Genomic DNA, 23,116 nt, shown 5'->3' on the forward strand with positions numbered 1-23,116 from the left:
ACATTGTCTGCCGAAAACGTGCGCTGAGGATGGTGGCCGTATTAAAACCGTTTATCTTATGTTCAACGCTGGCCAGTTTGTTGCCGATGGCCGAGCATTCCGGAGAACAGCCGTAGGTTGGCCGGTCAAGAATCGGACTTGCTGTGCTGCCTGGGGTGTGTGTGTGTGTGTGTGTGTGTGTGCGCGCGTTTGTGGGAGTGCGTGCGTGTGTGTGTGTGCGTGTGTGTGTGTGCGTTTGTGGGAGTGCGTGCGCGCGCGCGCGTGTGTGTGTGTGTGTGTGCGTGCGCGCACACGCACGCGCGTGCGTGCGTGCGCGCATGTGTGTGTGTGTGAGTGTGTGTGTGTGTGTGCGTGCGTGCGTGCGTGCGTGCTTGTGTGTGTGTGTGTGTGTTATGGGCCACACTCTGCAGCTGCAGATTAGGCTCCTGGCTATGCGGTTTTCTTTACGTGAACTGAACTGCCAGCCCTTTGTAGCTTGAAGCACGCTACTTTAGCTTAGGCTGTGTCATGAAATATTTTATTTTGGTCCCACAATAAGAGGAATTATTCGTTCACCACTTTCCAAACCTGCTTATGCTGCAGGACAGCTTGAGTGCTAGCCAACACTTCGAAGCGTCTGATAGCAAGCATAAAAAACAGTACTGCGAGGACAGCTCCATCGGTTACTCTTGCGGTGTACCTAAATTAGATACTATTTTATCATCTCTCCGATAAACCATAGCTTGCTTTGGTTCTACACCCCAAACATCTCCCCAAAGTTGTTTTTTGTAGCGGGTTATGCACGAAAAGCTGACAAAGCAAGACTAGGTAATAAATATTACAAGCCCAAAGCCTAAAAGGTCTGTATACCACGCAGCGTGCTATGTGCAAGAAATTGGGGTTTGCTATAAATCCCACCGAAACAGGACTGTGAGGCAAGAGTTACCGAAGCAGGAGTTACCGAGGAAAAGGAATGATGAGGACGTCCCCGCAAGAAAACTGGTCGCAAGTAACACAGATGATTGTCTCATAACCATGGTTCATTACGTAATCAGAGCTCGCTACCAAGTCTGCCTGTAGGGTTTCAGGTATGCTTGAATGATGTGTTGCGTTAGTTCTACGTCGGGAACATGCCAGGAAATAATGGTGCATACGCATGAAAGAACGTCCAAGTCTAAAATTAGCTGATGCGCACAATTTGATAATACCGCGCGCTGTACTTGCTGCAAAGTAAATCTTAATAGTTTGATGCACCTTCGTTAGCGGTCCAACTTACGGGGTATTGACTTCTGACGTTTCGCAGCCGTGAACACAATACCTAATCAATCACTGAAATGCTATCTCCCGTGTCAACAAGCGCGTTTACGATAAGATCTTCTACTTAAAATGCTAAGGCGTTTGTTGGTCTCTTTGTAGGTGTTAACGTCCCCTATAGTGCAGTTGTCCCTCCAAAAATTGAAGGAGCTAGTTTTTCGGGTGGTCAGTAGGGTAAGAGGCAGGACGAAGCGGCTAGAACGAACGACGGGACAACGAGGACGACCGGTGGCGTGCTTGATGGTCACGGGGATGACGGTCAACCGAGCTGGAGGGCGGCGATTGGTGACGCCAAGGCGAAGCATATCCGGGCCGCCGATAGCCGTAGTGAAAGCGGGTGTAATCGCGTTCAAACGGGACGTAATCTTCGCTCTTCTTGCTGACGCCGACAGTAAAAACGAGACATGTGGCCTCAAGTACGCAATTGGCGGTAAGCACTATTACGGGTGGTGCTGAGAAGCGCGTCTTCATGACGTCAGCTTAGGTATTCTCGCTTTTGTCGTCTGATTCAGTCGGCCTTGCTCTCCGTGCTGTTTTTTGCACTCGCTTGACTTTTTATGATTGTCCGTACCAGATTTTGTTTGTGCGCAACTTCGTATCATAATAAAAACTTAATACCGCACACACTAGCTCAGGGCGTGATTTGAAGTACAGTTTCTCATACCGCGACGAAAGAAACGTTGCCGGCGTCGCCCCATTCCTTGCAAAGCCGGTCCTGTGCAGAGCGCGAAGAGTCGGGGCTATGCGTCAGCTCGTGTATCCAGTAATCGTTCGACCAAAAGGAACATTCAGCTGCTAATAACCGACAACAGCGAAACTACAGCACCAAAAAAGTTTCCAGGACATCGGGGCTGTCGGCTTTGGCAGAAGGCATTTGGATTCCCGCTACAGGTATGTTAAGTAAAACTGTTTTTTCGACCTTGCCGAACACTCGAAAGTATTGTATCACATCACTTTACGTTGTCATCGCATGAAAGTATTGCGAAATGCACTATGCTCCACAAAAAATGTAGGTTCAGTTCCAAATAGCCTACTGTGTTTATAGGCACGTGCTGATGTTACACCAGGCCTAAAACAACTACGGAGTCCCATTGAGCAAAAATATTAACATTTACGGTAAAAATTCAGTAACAGTATGTTTGTTCAGACTTGGAGGCATATTTCGGCACATTTCCAATAGCCTTCACATATTCAGACATGCGTTACAGTAAAACTGCACACAAGCGGATAAGTAGAACGAGGAGGAAAAAAACTTTACTTAACAGTGTAATCGAGCTGATTAGCACCCGGGGTCCTCAGTCCAAGACGAGATTAGGAACAATGTTCTTCAATTTATAGTACGCCGACATTTGTCCTTATGCCATAAAGGCTTGTAAAACAATAAACAGCTGCTTGTACATATTCATCGGTATCAATTCTTGCACTGGAAACCGCATGTGTAATATATATTGCGTTTTTTTGGCGAGTATATTCTCCTTAAACACTGTAATCATCTCACAGCTGCGCGGGTTAAGATTCACTTTGTTAGGATAGCGGTGGTAAGGACAGAAATTCGGGACACAAATGCCGCCTTAGGATACTCCGGACAACGTTGTCTACACCGTTTCGCAGTGGCAGTAGGAAAAGCACATTCATCGCGTATGCATGTGAATGAGCATCGCACGCTGCGCTGCGCTTGTGCACCTGTTTCCGCGCAGCCATAACAAAGCCAGTTTTTTTGAGTAGGTATTGCATGGGTTACAGCCTGAAGAACATATCCCCATGAACATTCTGAGCCTCCCAAACACCCCCAAATTTCCTAATATGAGGATAGTGACGGTGCAGATATATTATTGCGTTCGACAAAGAACAGATATTCATCTTCTACAAGTAAACGACACCAAAAGAGATAGAAGGCAGCCACTTTATTTCCCGTTTTGCGATGCGCGTGTGAGGGCCCGCTGCTTGGTGGGTAGCATTACACTGTGTATTCTTCATAAGAGCATCTAAAAATACTGTAGTGACGCCTAAGCATTTTGAATACTTACTCGAGAGCTCCGAGCGCTGAACGTCGCAAATAAGCTAGAAAGGACGAGTTATTCACGATCATGTACATGATCAAATCAAATCTGGGCGATGCTCTGAAGTTAGTTCTCTCTCCTCGTTTGTTGAAGACTTGTGCGGGATACAGCTTGGAATCATTCAGAGATGTCCGAAGCTGGCGAAATAGAAAATTATTGGAAATACGCTTTTTTATGCACTAAACCGTAAGGCGGGCCATATTAATCCAGGCATTGCTACACCTCACAAGCGGAGTGTAGCAGACGACAGGGGCGGGAGTTGCTAAGCCGACATCAGATCCACAGGGCGCCACTCAAACATCTCTCACCGCTGACGGCGCCATCGCTTGTAAACCGTTGACGACCTGGCCTCATGAAATAGTAAGAGGTGGGCGGAGGAGCTGCAGTGGTGATCGCTGCGACATGGTCCTTTGTTGTCGGTGTTTCGGCCTCTAAAGGTGGTCTTGCCACATTTCCCGAGTAGGACGGCGTGGAGATAGTGGCAAAATGAGGCGTTTGTAAATATACTCTCACTTACGAGAGGTCCTCGCTGACAATATCACGCAGCCCAGGCGGACTAGCGTGTCAGTGATCATGTGGCGAAAGAGGCGACTCACGGTTTTGCAGCTTTTCCCGGGTGGTAGGTCAATAGCCTACCACATCCTCCCCTTTGCTTTCCGATGTTTTCTTGACTGAAAACTCTTAGTATATATATATATATATATATATATATATTATGTACTGGGGTTCATTTAGACAGCCAAGGAACCGAGGGGATCAAGCGACGGAGGCTGCAGGAGCTCGAGCAGCCGAAGAAGCAGAGCAGCCAGCACTTAACTCGATCACGCTGCGCATGCTGCGCGCTTGATGCGTGGGTATTGTCCGTGGGGATTGCACTGCTTCAGCTTGAATTTCGGCCTGAGCTTTAATCCCTTGACCCGGACCTCTCTTCTTCGTTACAATTACCCCCGGGTGACAAGGAGCCATCCTGGCGACTTCATGGCGAGGGCGAGACGATGGGCTCGTGGTAGGGCCTCAAACGGTTGGCGTGAACAGTCTCGCGTAAACGGCGACGAAGATCGTCAGATGGTGTGAGCAGCTCGACGACGTAGTTTACCGGTGATGCGCGCTCTATGATGCGATACGGGCCATGATATTTGGCGAGGAACTTCGAAGACAGGCCAGGCGTTGTGAGCGGTATCCATAGCCAAACAAGAGATCCACGGGGAAAAGAGGGCGGAGATGACCCACCAAGGTCATGTTGGTACTTTTGGCGACTTTGTTCCCGGGACGTGAAGGCACGAGCTAACTGGCGACATTCTTCAGCGTGTCGTGCTATCTCGGAGACGGGCTTGCTTTCCGAGGCATCGGGACTGTATGGGAGGATGGCGTCCATGGTGCTTGAGGGCTCGCGTCCGTAAGGAAGAAAAAAGGGAGAAAACCCCGTGGTGGTTTGCGTTGCGGTATTATACGCGAAAGTCACGAATGGAAGCACCACGTCCCAGTTAGAGTGGTCGGAAGCTATGTACATGGCAAGCCTGTCACCAAGCGTGCGATTGAATCGTTCCGTCAAACCATTTGTCTGCGGGTGGTAGGCAGTACACGTCCGGTGAACGATCTTGCATTCACTGAGGAGAGCTTCCAGGACTTCGGATAGAAATACTCGTCCTCTGTCGCTGAGAAGCTCCTTGGGGGAACCATGACGTAAGATGAAGTGATGAAGAAGGAACAGGGTGACGTCGCGTGCCGTAGCGCTGGGAAGCGCGGACGTTTCCGCGTAGCGCGCAAGATGGTCTACGGCGACGATAATCCACCTGTTCCCAGAAGGCGTGACTGGTAAAGGTCCGTAAACGTCAATTCCAACGCGGTCAAAGGGGCGTGAAGGGCACGGTAGAGGTTGCAAGTCTGCTTCAGGCTTTGGATGGGGTTGCTTGCGTCGTTGGCAGGCCTCACAGCCACGGATGTACTTGCGCACAAAACTATACATTCCCTTCCAGTAATACCGCTGACGAAGCCTAGCGTACGTTTTCAAGACTCCAGCGTGGGCGGATTGGGGGTCAGCGTGGAAAGCTGCACATATTTCGGCTCGTAGATGGCGTGGTATTACGAGCAGCCATTTCCTTCCGTCGGTCATATAGTTGCGACGGTATAGAAGACCCTCCCGCACAGCGAAATGAGCTGCTTGCCGTCTTAGTGCTCAAGGTTGGGAGGTGGCCGTCGGGGCGGTAAGGTACTTTATAATAGAAGAGACCCAAGGGTCTTGTTGCTGGTGAAGGGTCAGGTCAGTAAGCGTGAGCGCAGAGATGAAGGACTTTGGTGAATCGGGGCACGTCGTCGAATCTGGCAGAGGCGAGCGAGAGAGGGCATCGGCGTCAGAGTGTTTGCACCCTGATCTGTAAACGACACGAATGTCGTATTCTTGAATACGTAGGGCCCAACGTGCAAGCCGTCCCGTGGGGTCTTTGAGAGACGACAACCAACATAGGGCGTGGTGGTCGGTAACAACGTCGAATGCGCGGCCGTATAAATAAGGCCGGAATTTTTCCAAGGCCCAAACAATGGCCAAACACTCTTTTTCCGTTACGGAATAATTGGCTGGCATATGCAACGACGTATTCCGGGTAGCCATACTTCCGCTGGGCGAGAACGGCACCGAGGCCGACACCACTGGCGTCCGTGTGCACTTGGGTTGGGGCGCTGGGGTCGTAGTGGCGCAAAATGGGTGGTGATGTCAGCAACCGCCGTAAAGTAGAAAAAGTTTCGTCACAGTCTAGCGACCACGAGTGTTATTCCATTGTCGCTGCCGAGTAGTCTTGTTAGGGGCGCTATGATGGAAGCGAAATTTCGGACAAACCGGCGGAAATAAGAGCAGAGGCCATTGAAGCTGCGGAGGGCCTCGAGTGACGTCGGCTTGGGAAACTCCGCGACTGCTTGCAGCTTGTTCGGGTCAGGTAGAACACCCTCCTTGGACACCACATGGCCTAAGATTGTCAATTTTCGGGCCCCGAAACGACACTTTTTCAAGTTTAGCTGTAGTCCAGCGGCCGTCAGGCAGGTCAGAATTTGTTTGAGCCGGATGAGGTGTGTCTCTAAATCTGGAGAAAACACGACAACATCGTCTAAATAACAGAGACCCGTGTTCCACTTGAGACCTCTTAAGATGTTGCCCATCATCCGTTCAAACGTTGCGGGCGCGTTGCAAAGGCCAAATGGCATTACATTAAACTCATATAAGACGTCGGGAGTAACAAAGGCTGTTTTCGGTCGGTCAGATTCGGCCATCGGAACCAGCCAATAGCCGGATCGCAAATCTAATGAAGAGAAAAATTCCGCACCGTGCAAGCAGTCAAGGGCATCGTCAATGCGGCGCAAAGGGTAGACATCTTTGCGGGTCACCTTGTTAAGCCTCCGATAGTCAACGCAAAAACGTATGGAGCCGTCTTTTTTAGTGAAGAGCACTACCGGCGATGACCACGGGCTTTGCGATGGTCGGATTACACCTCGCCGAAGCATGTCTTCCACTTGCTCACCAATGACGCGGCGTTCAGATGGTGATACTCGATATGGACGCTGGCGCAAAGGTGGCTGTGCGCCAGTGTCGTTGTGATGGGCGACAGTTGACGTACGGCCCAAGGCAGTTTGGTTAAGGTCAAAGGAAGAATGGAAGGCGCTTAGCAGTGCGAGCAATTGTGTGCGCTGCGTTAAGGTCAAGCTGCTGTCTAATGAAAAGGCGAAAGCGTCGGCCGGTAGCGGATGAGCATGGGAGGACGGAGAGCTGAGAGCGTTGATGTCCAGGGCAGATGTACTCAATTCGGCATCGTCGAAGTAGAGAATGGAGGCTATGGGTTCAATATTCCTGAGGGATTCGCCGCACAGCAAACTCAAAGGGCAGGGCGTCGGATTCGTAATCCACATTGACGTGCCGCCAGACTGGAGCTCCAAAACGGCGAAAGGAAGGGGTAGGCTTTTCCGGCGGAGGAATACTTCGGAAGGAGTAAACAGAACCGTGTCATCGGAGGTAGAGAAGCAAGACAGAGGTACAAGAATAGAGCTGTGCGGCGGAATATGAGCGTCTTCGGAGACGATGATTTTGTCGCTGGAAGAGGACGAACCGAAAACATCGCACAAAGTTTCATCATATTGAGCAGATAACTCGACCTCGGCACGGGCACAATCGACGATCGCGTGATGGCGAGACAGGAAATTCATGCCCAGAATAATGTCGTGGGAACACGAGGCCAGGACGACGAGCTCAGTGGGGTAAATGGCGTCCTGAATAACTACACGGGCTGTACACGTCGCATAAGGCTCGATTTGTTCAGCGCTTGCGGTACGAAGCGAAAGGCCTGTGAGGGGTGTGGTAACTTTTTTCAATAAGCGACAAAGTTTTTCACTTATGACAGAAATAGTGGCTCCTGTATCTACGAGGGCGACTGTGCGTATACCGTCAATTGTTACGTCGATGACATTTCTTGGGGGCGATCGATGTCTGGTGCATTTCGATGGGTGCGCAGTTCGTGCCTCGTGAACTGCGCACGTTAGGTTCCCTCTTGGACATCTTCGGGGCGGCGACGCATGGGCGACAGTGAGCGGCGGCGTGGTGACTGTGAACGGCGGCTGGCGTCAACGGCACGATTGGCGGAAACTGATCAGGAGTTGGACCAGGATGTGCGCCACGACAAAGCGGCGGCGGCTCATACATCAACATGGGATGGGGTGAGTAGGCAGCTGCACGAACTGCGTCGGAACGAGATAGTGGCATACGGCGGCAATAACGTGCGACATGGCCCGGTATGCGGCAGGTGAAGCAGATAGGCCGGTTGTCAGGTGTTCGCCAAGGAGTGGTGACTGGCGGCGTCATGTGAGAAGGGGGCGGAGAAAACGTTGGCCCCTGACGACGAATTGCGGGGAACTGGCGTGGAGCCCGGGCCGCTAATTGAGCGTAAGTGAGCGGTGCGGCGTCTTCAGCAGAAAGTTCAGACGTCGAAAGCGCTTCGGCGATTTGCTGCTTAATAACAGTTTGAAGAGCAGGAGCTAGAGATGATGACGTCTCCTGAACGTGGGGCACGAGAGATATTTGGCGGGCCACCTCTTCGCGCACAAAATCTTGTATTTTTGCCCAAAGGGACAGGCTTTCCGAAGGGAGAGCGAGGCCCGACACCGTATTCACTGGTCCCAAAGATTGACGGGCCACGACCCGGCGCCTGCGCAGTTCGTCATAGCTTTGGCATAGACTTATAACTTGACTCACCGTGGTCGGATCTTTCGCAATGAGCATCTGAAAAGCACCGTCGTCGATGCCTTTCAAGATGTGCCGGATCTTCTCGGCGTCAGTCATTGCGGGGTCGACCCGCCTACACAATTCCACGACGTCTTCGATGTAGCTGCTGAAATTTTCTCCCAGCTGCTGGGCTCGCCCGCGAAGGCGCTGTTCGGCGAGAATTTTACGACGGCAGGGCGATCAAAAGATTCTAAAAAGCGCGTTTTGAAGTCAGTCCAGGTATGAATGCCGGTCTTGTTGTTGTTGTACCACAGCTCTGCGAACTTCTCGAGGGAAAAACGCATGTTGTTGAGTTTCATCGGGTCGTCCCATCTGTTGTAGTTGCTGACGCGCTCGTATGACGAAAGGCAATCGTCAGCGTCATAGTCGCCAGTGCCGGTGAACTTGGGAGGATCACGCTACCGGAGCGCGCCAGAGCAGATCACAGGCGACGGCGTCGGCTGCGGTTGAGTGGCGTTGTCGTTATCGGGCATGGTTGGGGTTGAAAGCCGCCGATTTCGAAGTTCCAGGGTGATGGCAGCCGAGCTCGAACCCGCACACTCCACCAAAATGTAGTGGGGTTTATTTAGACAGCCGAGGAACCGAGGAGATCAAGCGATGGAGGAGGAAGAAGCTCAAGCAGCCGAAGAAGCAGCGCAAGCCAGCACTGAACACGATCACGCTGCGAATGATGTGCGCTTGATGTGTGGGGATTGTCCGTGGGGATTGTCCTGCTTCCGTTTAGATTTCGGCCGGAGCTTGAATCCCTTGACCCGGACGTCGCTTCTTCGTTACAATAAATATATATATATATATATATATATTGCAGGAAAATATTTCTTGGACACCGGCAAGTCGTAGCAAAAAAAGAAAGACACACGTCGAAAAAAGAAAACGTTTAACGTTTCGGCCGAGGGACCGGCCTTCGTCAGAATAACTGATTATTCTGGTTATTCTGACGAAGGCCGGTCCCTCGGCCGAAACGTTAAACCTTTTCTTTTTTCGACGTGTGTCTTTCTTTTTTTGCTATATATATATATAAATATATATATATATATATATATATTTTATATATATATATACACACACACATATATATAAAAAAATACCTTAACATAAATACCCCAGAAAGTGAAGGGGAAAATCGCCATGCCTGGAGCGTAGTGGCTCCAGACCGGTTTTCTGGAGGTCGTAGGTACGAATCCCACCAGGCGGGCATTTTTTCTCCCCTTTATTTCTTTCATTCCGATATTATTTATCTTTGTCAATGACCTACCACATCCTCCCCTTTGCTTTTCAAGGTTATCTTTACTGTCAACTCCTATTTCTGTCTTATTTTCAAAGAGCCCCTCATTTCCCATTTTGATTCGCTACATGCATAGCGAGGGGCTCTGTTCTGACAGCCTTCGTGCCATAGGACGCTCAAGAGGGTTCAACGCTGGTCGACCACTCTTGACATGTCGTAGACACTCGAGTAACGGTCCGGGGGTTAAAATGAAGGTCCCCTTCACCCTGAGTAGTCCGAGTGGCGCTGCCTACCACCCCCAAGCCCAGGAAACAAAAATACCCTAACATGAATACCCCAGAAAGTGTAGGGAAAGATTGTCCCGCCGGTTGTGTAGTGGCTATCGCCCAGACCGGCATTGTGGAGGTCGTGGGTTCGGATCCCACCTGGCGGGTATCTTTTCTCCACTTCCTTTCTTTCTTTCCAAAATTTTTTATCTGTTTCAATGACCTACCACGTTCTCCCCGTTGCTTACTGAGGTTTTTTTTACTGCGAACTCTAATTTATATATATATATATATATATATATATATATATATATGGTTTGTAAATGAGGGGCTCGTTAGAAAAAAAACAGGAAAAAATGCCAGCAGTCTACAATGCCAAAGAAGGCAGAGGGGAATGGTTAGAATATTTTTTACCGTTAGTGATGTTACATTATTATTTATTATTATTAATTACGTGAGAAAGAAAGAAAGAAAAACACGCGCCCAGAGTGGGGACCGAACCCACGCCTTTCGATTAGATCTCGAATGCCTTACCAATTCGGGTATCTGGGCGACTGTGTTCCGCTTCACTTTCTGGGGTATTTATATATACTACAACTGTATCTGACGCTTGAGGGTGGTAGCCAGCGCCACTCAGACTACACGGGGAGAAGGGGACCTTCTTTTTCAACCCCCGGGGCGTGACGCGAACGTCTACAGCCTGTCATAAGCGGGTAACTGGCGGGAAACCCTGTTATGCTACCTTGGCATCAAGGCTGCCAGAACCGAGGCCCTCGCTAAGCTTTCGCATGATAATAGGGTTTGTAAATGAGGGGCTCGTTAGAAAATACAGGAAGAAATGCCGGTAGTCTACAACGCCAAAGAAGGCAGAGGGGAATGGTTAGAATATTTTTTACCGTTAGTGATGTTACATTATTATTTATTATTATTAATTACGTGAGAAAGAAAGAAAGAAAAACTCGCGGCCAGAGTGGGGACCGAACCCACGCCTTTCGATTAGATCTCGAATGCCTTACCAGTTCGGCTATCTGGGCGACTGTGTTCCGCTTCACTTTCTGGGGTATTTATATATACTACAAATGTATCTCCAGACACACGGAAGCCCTCATACTTATTCTACGAATGTAATTGACGACTTATCCTACGAAAGTGGTTTTTGTTGAAGGTGTTGACACTGTTGACACGCTTGTTGACACTGGTGCCGCAGTTTCCGTAATGGATGCAAAACTTTGTCGCAACATTTGAAAAGTTACGACCCCTGTTTCGGTTTTCACCTTCACACAGCTAGCGCCGAACAAGTTGAACCTCTCGCAACATGCACAGCCCGGGTCGTTGTACAGGACGCCCTTTACGTCATTGAATTCCTGCTGCTTACCTCATGCTCTCATGATATCATTTTAGGATGGCACTTTCTGTCACGCCATCAAGCTATTATAGATTGCGCCCGCGCCGAGGTTGCATTGCTGCCGGTGTGTGATGCCCAGTTCAACGATTTGCCTTTACCCTCGGACAAGCTCGCTGTTACGGAAGATACCGACATTCCTCTAAACTGCGCAGTGTTAGTTCCAGTGTCCTGTGCTTCCCTCCTCAATTTGACCGTAAACGTCAACCCATCACAACTGTTTTCCCGACGCCAGAACATTCCTCTGCCTTTCTCCGTCCTCTCCCTTGAAAATGGCTTTTCTACTATGTACATCACTAACCCATCCACGTCAGCGTTCACTGTGCTTCGCGGTGAGTGCACTAGTTGTGACGAGCCCCTCGACACCAACCTCCTAGCTGAAGTAACCGATGAAGGATCATCGCTACCAGTTAGTGCCCTTACACCTTCCGCATCGGCGCCCAGTTCCTACGTTCTATTTTCCTCTGTCGACTCTGATCTTTCCGCTACGCAGCGTGATCACCTCCTCTGTCTACTTAACCGGTTCTGCAACTCTTTCGACTGTGAGCAAACCTCCGACTCCGGTCACCGACATGCTATGAGGAGTTTTCCACGTTACGCTGCCTCTTGACCTCTCCATCCATTATCCAGCACTTGGACCCACGTGCGCCGACGGAAATTTATACCGACGCCAGTGGTGTCGGGTTGGGCACCGTCCTCCGCAGCGAAAAGCAGGGTTTGACGAGTATGTCGTCGCTTCCTCAAGCCCTACTCTTACTAAGCCGGAATCCAACTACTCTGTCACGGAGAAAGAGTGCCCAGCCATCGTTTAGGCCACCGACTAATTTCACCCCTACCTATACGATCGCCAATTCGATGTCGTGATGGACCATCATGCTCTTTGTTGGCTGTCTTCGTTGAAAGACCCACCCGGACGACTTGGGCGTTGGGCTCTTCGGCTCCATCAATACGATATCCGTGTGACATACCGCTCTGGCGGCAGGCATGCCGATGCCGATGCGTTATCTCGCTCACCTGTCACCTTTGCTGCTGTATCTCTCGCCGCTGCAGGCAGTGGTGGTGAGCCCCTTCCTTTTGCTGACATGCCAGCCGAACAGCGTTAAGACCCGTGGATTTCTTCAATTTTGGCTGTCCTTTCACACCAGGTGACGACATCAGTACACGGAGCCCTCCGCCGCCAAGCGCGCCACTTCGCCATTCTTGGTGAGCTTCTCTACCGCCGTAGCCACCTCTCCGAAGGCCGAAAGTGGCTGCTTGTCATCCCTTGCCACTTGCGCTCTACAATCTGCAACTCCTTTCATGCAGATGCACAGTGTGCCCACTCCGGAGTACTCAAGACATACCAGCGCCTCCGGCTGCGCTACTACTGGCGCGGAATTTACACGTTTGTCTGCAAGTTCGTTCGCTCTGGTGCCGACTGCTAACGCCGAAAGTTACGACCGGACCCACAGGCAGGTGCTTTGCAGCCGTTGCCATGCCCAGCCTGATCTTTTGATCGTGTTGGTATTGACATGTACGGGCGTTTACCGTTAACGACTACTGGCAACCGCTGGATTATAGTCGCCGTCGACCACCTCAACCGCTACGCTGAAACAGCAGCATTGCCAGCCTGCACTGCGCACGACGTCGCAAAGTTGCTTTTACATCGTTTCGTGCTTCGACACGGTGCGACTCGTGAACTGCTCAGCGACAGGGGCCGTGGATTACCTACTCGCAGCATGCCGCGTTATCCACAGGACCGCTACAGCCTACCACCCACAGATCAATGGCCGTGCGGTGCGTTTCAACTGTAGCCTGGGCGATATGCTAATACAGTCGAACACGGATATATCGAACACGGGTATATCGAATTATTGTCTATATCGAGCACATAAATTATCCCCTTGAAAATTCAATGTAAGCGTATAGGAATTCGTACGTTTATATCGAACGGTATTTTCCCCGACACTGGGTATATCGAACGCCGCATGAGCTGGAAGGTGCTCTTCGGCGGTCACTGCACCCCCGATTTCTGCGGTCGCTTAGCGGGCGACATCGCGCCTTCGCCGAAACCCGACAGGGACAGTAGCCCGAAAGGCTCGGAAAATGTGACAGTGTGAGGTAGGTATGCCCCGACTTCGCTCCGACTGCGCAGGTACTCCGCATTGCGGAACAGCTCTTTTTTTTCTGCTTGGTACATTCCCCGGCTTGCCGAATTTTTTTTTAACTCTCTCTGGGTCTGTCTTTCCCCGATGTCACCTCGGGGAAGGGAAGAGCAGGAACGGAACCGCTGGCGGCCTCATCCTCCTTTTGCATTTTGCTTTGTCCCGCACCTTTCGTAGATCTCTGTTTCTCTCGGAGGTGACCATCGCGAGCGCTTTGTTGGAGTCCGTTCAGAGAGCCTTCAAATCGTCACCATGAAAGTTCTTGTGTTGCGTGCGCGTTGTTCTTTTTCTGCGTGCGCGTTGTGCACGGTGTGCGAAGGCGCAGTGGACTGCTGAAATTTTCTAGTTGTGCAGGCGTCGTCTACGCGTCTCACGACACGTGTGACTGGGTGGTGGTGAAGCGACGCGGAAGCAATGACCGCTGCAACCGCAGCCATCGTCAAGAAACGCAAGAACCTTGACTGTGCGACAAAGCTGAAAGCCATTCAGCGGGTCAAGGCGGGAGGGAAAAAGTCCGACGGTGGCAGACGACTTCGGCATTCCGCGGAGGACTTTGAGTACCTTGTTAAAAAACAAGGCAAACATCAAGGGAAAAGCGGCGGAGCAACGAACGTCCGGAGTTTGCCGTGTGCGCGCTGCCCACGAGAAAGTTGAAAAGGCTCTCTATGCGTGGTTTTTAGAGATTCGGGCCAGGAAAAATCCAATGGATGGTCTTATGCTAAAGGCTAAGGCCAGATGGTTTGCCGCGGAACTCGGAGAAGAAAACTTCGACGACAGCACTGGGTGGCTGCAAAGGTTTAAAAACCGCCATAACATTGTTGGCAAAACCATTTCTGGCGAAAGCGAAGCTGTCAGCAGCCAAGATGTCCAGCAGTGGATTTCGAAGGAATGGCCAGAAATCTCCGCGAAGTTTTCGCCTGCGGAAATTTTCAACGCTGACGAGGCGGGCTGTTTTGGCAAATGCTGCCTAGCAAGACACTCGACGTCCGGGGCAGCACATGTCACGGAGGCAAGATGAGCAAAGTGCGCGGGAGCGTTCTGCTCGCCGCTAACATGGATGGCTCTCAAAAGCTCCAGCCCTTCGTGATCGGCAAAGCAAGGTCACCCCGCTGCTTCAAAAACTGTAAGCAGCTCGCCGTCCGCTACGCCTCCAATAAGGCGGCGTGGATGACGCGCCAGTAAGCGTGGGACGCCGAACTGGGCAAGTCGGGGCGTCGCGCTTGCCTTTTTGTGGATACCTGCTCGGCCCACCACACCACATGCGCGCTCGAAAACATCGAGCTCAAGTTTCTGCCTCCGAACACAACAGCCATGCTGCAGCCGCTGGACCAGGGCATTAGTAAGTCGTTCAAGGTCGGGTACAGGAGGCGACTCCTCGATAGGCTTTTGATGAACCTCCACCTGGGCACTGAGCTTAAGGTTGACCTGCTGGGGGCCATACACATGATGACGGACGTCTGGAATGACGTGAAAAAGGAGACCGTGGCCAACTGCTTCCAGAAGGCAGGCTTCGTGACAGCCGAACTTTTGGAAGCTTGCGAAGACGGCGATGACGACGATGAGTGCATGAACGACGTTTCGCGAGTTGTCGCCCCTTTTCCCGGCTGCTGTTCCAGCCGGAGTGTCTGCCGACGACTTCATGAACGGTGACAGCAATGTTCAGGCTATTGCGAGCCTCGGTGACGAGGATATCGTAGCTGCGGTCGAGGAACCCAAGCTCGAGTGGCGAAGATCGTCCGTACGAGGAGGTGGCTACACGATCGTACTCCGCCGCTGAAGTGGCTGTTGCGTTCAGCTTGATTCGCCGTTGTTGCGGCGACATGGGAGGAACTGGGCTGTCGCACCTGGAAAGCCTCGAGAAGATCGAGACCAGCGTCTTTAATTTCATCTCCACGACGAAGAAGCAGGCCAAGATCAGCGAATTTTTTTTCACGCAAATAAAGCATCCTGTTGCGTCGTGATTGCGGAATTCGTTGTCATTCTTGAATGCGCCGATCGGTAAGTGATCGCCCGCCACAGGTGAGGTCTCAGAGCCCATATTTTGTACATCGAACTTTTCGTATATCGAACTTTTTCGCCATCCCCTTGGAGTTCGATATATCCGTGTTCGACTGTAATCTATGTCTCTTCGGATGACACAAATTGGGACAAGTTCTCCCATTTATAACGTACGCCTACAACACCGCTCAGCAGGCCACTACAGGCTTTTCTCCATTCTTTCTTCTTTATGGACGCGAACCGTCGTGTCTCCTCGATACCATCCTTCCGTACCGACCAGACGCCTCAGAATACACACTGATTTCGGAGACTACTTCGCACGCCGAGGAGTGCCGACAGCCCACCCGCGCATTCACTACGAAAGAGCAGTCACAACAATAACACCGTCGTGATGACTCCAATCCATCAGCTGAATTTTTTCCCGGCTCCCTTGTCTGGCTCTATTTACCGTCTACTGCTGCCGGCCTATCAAGCAAGCTTCTTTCGAAGTACCGCGGCCCATACCGTGTAGTGGAGCGTACCTCTCCCGTCAACTATGTCGTGGAGCCACTGACGCCTTCGACGGATCTTTGCCGCCACGGACGCGAAATTGTCCACGTTCAGCGCCTCAAGCCCTCCTACGATCCCCTTATTTTCTCGTGTCTCTAAGTCGCCAGGTTGGCTATTTTCGGCGCGGGGGGTGATGGTAACGAGGAAGACTAGCCACCATCGACGTAACGCTACCAGCGCGGATGTTGGAAGAACAGCCAGCGGAACGTATTACCTCATGCGACCGGCATCATTATCATGGCAAAACTCAATATCATCATCTCCGGTCTGTTGGCACGAGAGCTGAGCGCGCACGGCAGAACCCCTTCGGACTCAGCTGAGCCTCTCTGCGTTTCAACGCCTTGCTGCCGTCCTGCCAATAAACCTCGCCATAACATATATATATTGTTACGGGGATAAGCAGGCGAGTAAGAGGCGAAGTGGGGTTTATTCACAGTAATGGCGGTGGTTCACCGGAGAGCGTGCAGCCAACATCGATTCCGCCCGAAAGAAGCGCTTCGTTCCCTTCTTCATCGGCCGTGCAGCTGGCGGGGAGGATTTGCCTGTACAGTGAAGCAGTCCTGACATTTTGTGTAACATTTCCCCCTCCGCAGACGAAACCCCCAGGGAGAGTCATTCAGCAGCGCGCGGGTTGTATGTTTTAAGGCGTGCAACATGTACAAGCTGAGTCTTGCTTGCCCGGTGACCGGTCGCAGTGAGACGGGAAATGCCGTAGGTGACATCGCTGACACGATCCACAACAACAAATGGGCCAGTGTAACGGGACAAAAACTTGGTACACAAACCGCGTTTCCTTAGCGGTGTCCATAGCAACACCAGATCATCTTTACAAAATGCAATACTGCGGTGGCGAGCGTCGTAACGGTCCTTAGAACGGCGCTGCGAGGACAGTGTACGTAGACGGGCTAATTGGCGGGATTCTTCAGACAGGCAAAAGGTTTTGGCAATGGATGCCTCGGTGTGCAGGGAAAATGGTAGAATGGTGTCGATAGGCGTCCTAGCTGAGCGGGCGTAGACGAGGTAAAAGGGACTGTAGCCGGTGGTTTCGTGCTGGGCGGTGTTGTAAGCGTAGGTGATGAATGGTAGTATTTCATCCCAGTTTCTATGGTCGGAGGAGATGTACATCGAGAACATGTTGATGAGTGTGCGATTCGTGCGTTCCACCAATCGATTCGTCTGTGGATGGTACGGGGTTGCATGCCGGAACTGCGAAGTACAAAGCCGAAGTAATTCCTCCACAACATCCGCAATAAATTGGCGGCCACGATCACTGATAAGCACACGAGGGGTGCCGTGTCGAAGAATAAGGGCATGCAGCAGGAATACAGACACAGAGGTTGCTGAAGCAGTTGGAACAGCTGCGGTTTCCGCATAACGCGTCAGATGGTCAACAGAGACGATAATCCAGCGGTTGCCGCCAGGCGTTCGTGAAAATGGGCCTACAAGGTCAACCCCAACCTGATCGAAAGGAGCAGTGGGTGGTTGCACAAGACGAAGAAGACCGGCAGGTATGGCGGCGGGACGCTTGTGACGCTGGCATTCTGTACAGGTGGCGACGTATTTTTCAGTCGTGGGCCGCATGTTGGGCCAGTAAAAGCGCTCTTGGGCGCGGTGTAATGTCCTAGCGTAACCAAGGTGTCCAGACATCAAATCATCGTGCATAGCGCGCAGTACGCAAGAGCGCAGACTCTCTGGTACAACCAAAAGAAACCGCGCACCAGATGCTCCGTAGTTTGCCTTGTAAAGCAGGCCGTCCCGAAGAGAAAAGCGATTAGAAGGGGCGGATGCAGGAGCGCCGGCGAAGAATGGGGCCAGCTTGGGATCGTTCTGTTGCTCTCGTCAAAAGGTTTCAACGTTGGGAAATTCCTCAGATAGTGGCGCGAGGTAGTCGTCGAAATTGTCCGCGTCGCACGCAGTCGTTGAAAGTGGTAGTCGGGAAAGGTAATCAGCGTCGATGTGACGGCGGCCGCTTTTGTAGGATATAACGAAGTCGTATTCTTGGAGTCTGAGAGATCAGCGGGCGAGTTGGCCGGATGGATCACGTAGTCCAACCAGCCAACACAGAGAATGATGATCCGTGACAATTGTAAAAGGACGTCCGTAAATGTAAGGGCGAAACTTCTGCACAGCGAAGATAACCGCCAAACATTCCTGCTCGGTCACAGTATAGTTTCTTTCTGACTTGCTGAGTGTGCGGCTGGCATAGGCGATGACATGTTGGGCCCCGTGATGCCTCTGCACGAGTACTGCTCCGAGGCCGATGCTGCTGGCATCCGTATGCACTTCCATCGAAGCCGATGGGTCGGAGTGGCGAAGTATCGGGCCAGAAGTGAGCAAAAACTTAAGTTGGGAAAATGAGTCCTTGCATTCTGGCGTCCAGTTGAAAGGCACATTCTTGCGCAAAAGATAGGACAGAGGAGCAGCCAGCTCTGCAAATTTAGGCACGAACCGGCGGAAATAGGAGCATAGCCCCAAGAAACTTCGAAGGTCACGCACAGACTGGGGCGGCTTGAAATGGCTGATGGCTGCGATCTTCTCCGGGTGAGGCCTAACGCCATGTTTGTCAACTAGGTGGCCCAAAACTAGTGCTTGGCGCTCACCGAAGTGACACTTTTTCAAATTCAACACAAGACTGGCCTGTCCTAGGCAGTTCAGGACAGTATCAAGGCGTGTGTTATGCTCTTCAACGGCCGTAAATTACCACATCGTCGAGGTAGCACAAGCAAATCTCCCACTTCAAGCCTCGCAGAATTGTGTCCATGAACCTCTCAAATGTAGCAGGAGCATTACAGAGGCCGAACGGCATGACGTTGGCATGAAGTTGAATTCGAAGAGTCCGTCGGGGGTAACAAAAGCCGTTTTCTCTTTGTGGTCTGGATCCATCGGAATTTGCCAGTAACCAGATCTTAGGTCGACTGACGAAAAATACGAAACAGAGTGCCGGCAGTCGATGACGTCGTCTATTCGTGGTAGTGGGTAGACGTCCTTCTTTGTGATTGCGTTCAGGCGCCTGTAGTCAACATAAAATCGCCAAGAGCCATCCTTTTTCTTTACAAGAATCACCGGTGCTGCCCACGGACTGGCTGATTCCTGCACAACACCCTTTTGCAGCATTTAGTTGACCTGGTCGGCAATAATCCTTCTCTCGCTCGGAGAAACCCGGTAAGGCTTCTGTCGCACTGGCCGGGAGGTTCCGGTATCGATGGTGTGTCGCGAGCGGCACGACGGAATGTCGATCTTGGCGTCTCTTTGCGAGAAGTCAAACACCGATGCATGTCTGCAGAGTACACGAGCTAGTGCCTCCCTCTCGGTAGAAGAAAGACCCTTGTTTATCATTTGCAGGAATGGTCCGTCGAGGGTAGCCGAGCTCCCACCAGAATCACAATTTTCTTCGGTCACTGCTGCCAGGGATACTCTCACATCTTTTTCAAACGCCGCTAGTTTCATTCCCCGCGGCAAAACAGTACCAGCCGCTGAGCAGTTAACGGCCAATAGAAGACTGCGCCTACCGTTTACCGAAATCAAACACTGCGGTAACAAAACATCTTTCTTGATGCAGTTTGATGCAATGGGGTCAGCTATAGCGCAAAAGGTAGGCTCACCAGCACCGCGGGCCAATACGGGAACAAGAGACGTTGAGCGGGCGGGCAGAAGCGTGTCTTCGGATACAACCAGAACGGGTTCTTTGCAGGGAGAAGGCTCCTCCGCGAGTGCTGAATAGAACGTGCTGTTTATGGAGAGCTCGCCCTTCGCACAGTCCACCATAGCGCCGCATTCACGGAGGAAGTCGATAACGAGAATAAAATCATGTGTGGACCTCGCAAGCACTGCAAATTCAGCCTGTAAGTGTTTGCCGGCTAGGAGAACGTCAACCGCAAAAATACCGATGGGACATAATGACTCGCCCCCAACACCTCGAAATATGGCACCACGGTCTCAACTGAACATCACTTTAGGCCCAATACGCTCCTTAAAAACCCTATTCATGACGGAAACTGTTGCTCCAGTGTCAACTAAAGCCATCGTCTGTACACCATCAATAAACACTTCCACTTTGTTCTTGACCATAAAGACGGGCAGAGGTATGTTTCCTAGAGACTGTCCGGCGACCTCACCCCCAACGGCCGCGCCGGCTAGTTTCCCGGCAGCGGTGACAAGGGGCGCCGCCGAGGCGACGGGGATTGGCGTTGGCGTAGGGGCGGTGGCGTCAAACTCCTGTCGGAGGCGGGAGAGCCGTTGCGGGGACCATTAAGATGCTGGTTGTTGCCAGTGGGTGGAAATGGGGGCGACCAACGGTTAGGGTTATAATTACTACCCCTAGGCCAGGTAAACCGCGGGCCCGCGCTTGATCCAGGGCTGCGACGCCGGCAAAACCACGAGATATGACCGGCGACCCCACATCGGTAACAAACAGGTGGCTCGCGAGGAGAGTCGAACCGCCCGAATGGGAATTGGCGATTGGAAGGGCTTGAACGCCGATAGTCGTCCGGGTGGTAGGCGTCCTGTGGACGATGGAAACGGCCTCGTGATTGATAGTAGCGATCTCGTGTCGGGCTAGTATACATGTCACCTCGCCGGCCGGCCACGTTGACAGATGGTCGTAAAGATTCCCCGTGCCTCAGAGGTGCCTCGTGCCGTAAGTCGCTGTTGTGAGATGGGGTCCAGGGACGGGCAACGTCACTGTGTCGGAGCAGCTCTTCACGGACTATTTGCCGTATGGTCGACGCAAGGTCGACAGACGAGTTGATGTCCACGCTGGCGACCGTTGTGACGTTGGGTAGTCGACCAAACTTTGGCGTTATCCGACGCATCTTGAGCGCTTCAAACCTGCGACAGTGTTGGATTACGTCAGAGATGGTGTTCAGGTTGTCCTTACTGATGAGAAAATTAAAAACGTCTTCCACAATGCCCTCAAGTATATGCCCAACTCTGTCGTCCTCCGGCATCCTAGCGTCGACGACCCGGCACAACTTCAGTATCTCCTCTATGTAGGTCGTGCATGTTTCCCCGGGAACTTGCGCTCTCTGAAGGAGTGTCTGCTCAGACTTTTTCTTTTTCGCTTCCGAATCACCAAAGGCCTTCCTGATTTCCTCGACGCATCCGTCCCATGTGGTCAACTCTTCCTCGTGGTTTTCAAACCACGTCAACACTGTCTTGTCCAAGGAGAAAACGACGTTCGCACGCCGGTCCGCAGCGTTCCAGCGGTTGTACTTGCTCACTCGTTCGTAATGGGTGAGCCATTCGTCGACATCTTCTTCGGGTTTCCCTTCAAACTTCCGCGGCTCTCGTGGCTGCTGCCAGCCGTTGGGAGGTGCCACCGAAGAGTTGCCTTGAGTCGGAGGGGCCATGTCTTCTCGGACGGGCGAGAGGCCAGCTACGCGACGGCTTCGACGAAGATCCAGTGACGCTGTTATCCGCTGGGATTACCCCGCTTCTCCACCATGAATGTTACGAGGATAAGCAGGCGAGTAAGAGGCGAAGTGGGGTTTATTCACAGTAATGGCGGTGGTTCACCGGAGAGCGTGCAGCCAACATCGATTCCGCCCGAAAGAAGCGCTTCGTTCCCTTCTTCATCGGCCGTGCAGCTGGCGGGGAGGATTTGCCCGTACAGTGAAGCAGTCCTGACATTTTGTGTAACAATATATACCTACTTCGCGGCCCAAACTATACAACCTTCTTTGCCCCTGAATATCTCCCAAGAAATACTCGCAAACCAATCCGCTTTCTCAATTTCACTGCCTTCTTTCCTTCTCCCTTCTCACCTGCGGACCCACCTCTACATAAAGCGTCCCAGCCAGGCGAGAGATAGCCCTGACGACAGCAAGTCTCTTTGCTGAAACGTTGGTGGCAATCGTGCTTTTACCTTGTTCAAAGTTTTCTTTTCTTGTAGATATATATATATATATATATATATATATATATATATATATATATATCTATATATATCTATATATATATATATATATATATATATATATATATATATATATATATATATATATATTGTAATGCAGCAGATTGGCAACGTTCACCGGAAGAATCAGGACCGTCACCAATTCCTGCGGGAGATGTGCGCCACTTTATCGTCGTCGGTAACAGAAGCCGAATATAGAAGCCGCACCGCCATCGCCTGGAGCGACGGGGTTCTCTCTAGCTCTGCTTTCTCCAAGCGTCGACTGTGCTCGGACTGTGCCCAGACTGTGCCCTCCTTACCTTTCGCCTGCACAGCAACCTTTGCCAATAAACCCCATTTCAAGTGGTGGAGGTGCGGGGTACGATCCAGTCCTGGAACTCCGGAGCCGAAAGCTGCCCGAAAGGATGACCAGCGAAGCCAACCAAAACGCTACGCCCCCGCCTCGGCCTGTGATGTGCTCTGTTGCTGTGCGTGAGCGAGACCCGCCAGACTTCAACGGCACTGACGAAAACGACGCGGCAGATTGGCTTGAAGCTCAGTGGCTAAGGCGTTGCGCTGCTGAGCACGAGGTCGCGGGTTCGATTCCCGGCCGCGGCGGCCGCTTTTCTGATGGAGGCGAAAAGCAAAAACGCCCGTGTGTACGAGATTTCGGAGCACGATAAAGATCCCCAGGTGGTCAAAATTAATCCGGAGCCCTCTACTACGGCGCGCCTCATCGCCTGCGTTGCGTCGGCGCGTTAAACCCCACAATCAATCAATCAAGATTGGCTTGAAACCTTTAAGCGGGTGATCGCGTACAACCGGTGGGACGATGCTTTCAAGCTCACTTACGTGGGCTTCCCCCTGCCCGGCGTCGCTGAGGTGTGGTTCAAGAATAACCAGCGTCGCCTTAAGACATGGGCTGAGTTTAAGGACGAATTCCTTGCGGTTTTCGGCCGTCCAGCTGTGCGCAAGCTTCAAGCAGAGCAGCGGTTGCGCTTACGAGCCCAGCAGGTCGGTGAAAAC

At 51.7% G+C, this 23,116-nt stretch overlaps 1 protein-coding gene across 1 annotated transcript; it reads right to left on the bottom strand.

Moving 5' to 3' along the window:
* Positions 1-5,529: 5,529 nt before the first annotated feature.
* Positions 5,530-21,545, bottom strand: LOC144164883 (uncharacterized). Its single transcript, XM_077695125.1, has 2 exons — positions 20,768-21,545; positions 5,530-5,672 (listed from the first exon to the last, which is right to left on the bottom strand). The coding sequence occupies exons 1-2, from the start codon at positions 21,543-21,545 to the stop codon at positions 5,530-5,532; spliced, it is 921 nt and encodes a 306-aa protein (XP_077551251.1).
* Between the last annotated feature and the right edge of the window lie 1,571 nt (positions 21,546-23,116).

Source organism: Haemaphysalis longicornis, unplaced genomic scaffold (assembly GCF_048455015.1).
Source record: "Haemaphysalis longicornis isolate Haplotype H1 unplaced genomic scaffold, Haemaphysalis longicornis Haplotype H1 scaffold_14, whole genome shotgun sequence".
NCBI lineage: Eukaryota > Metazoa > Arthropoda > Arachnida > Ixodida > Ixodidae > Haemaphysalis > Haemaphysalis longicornis.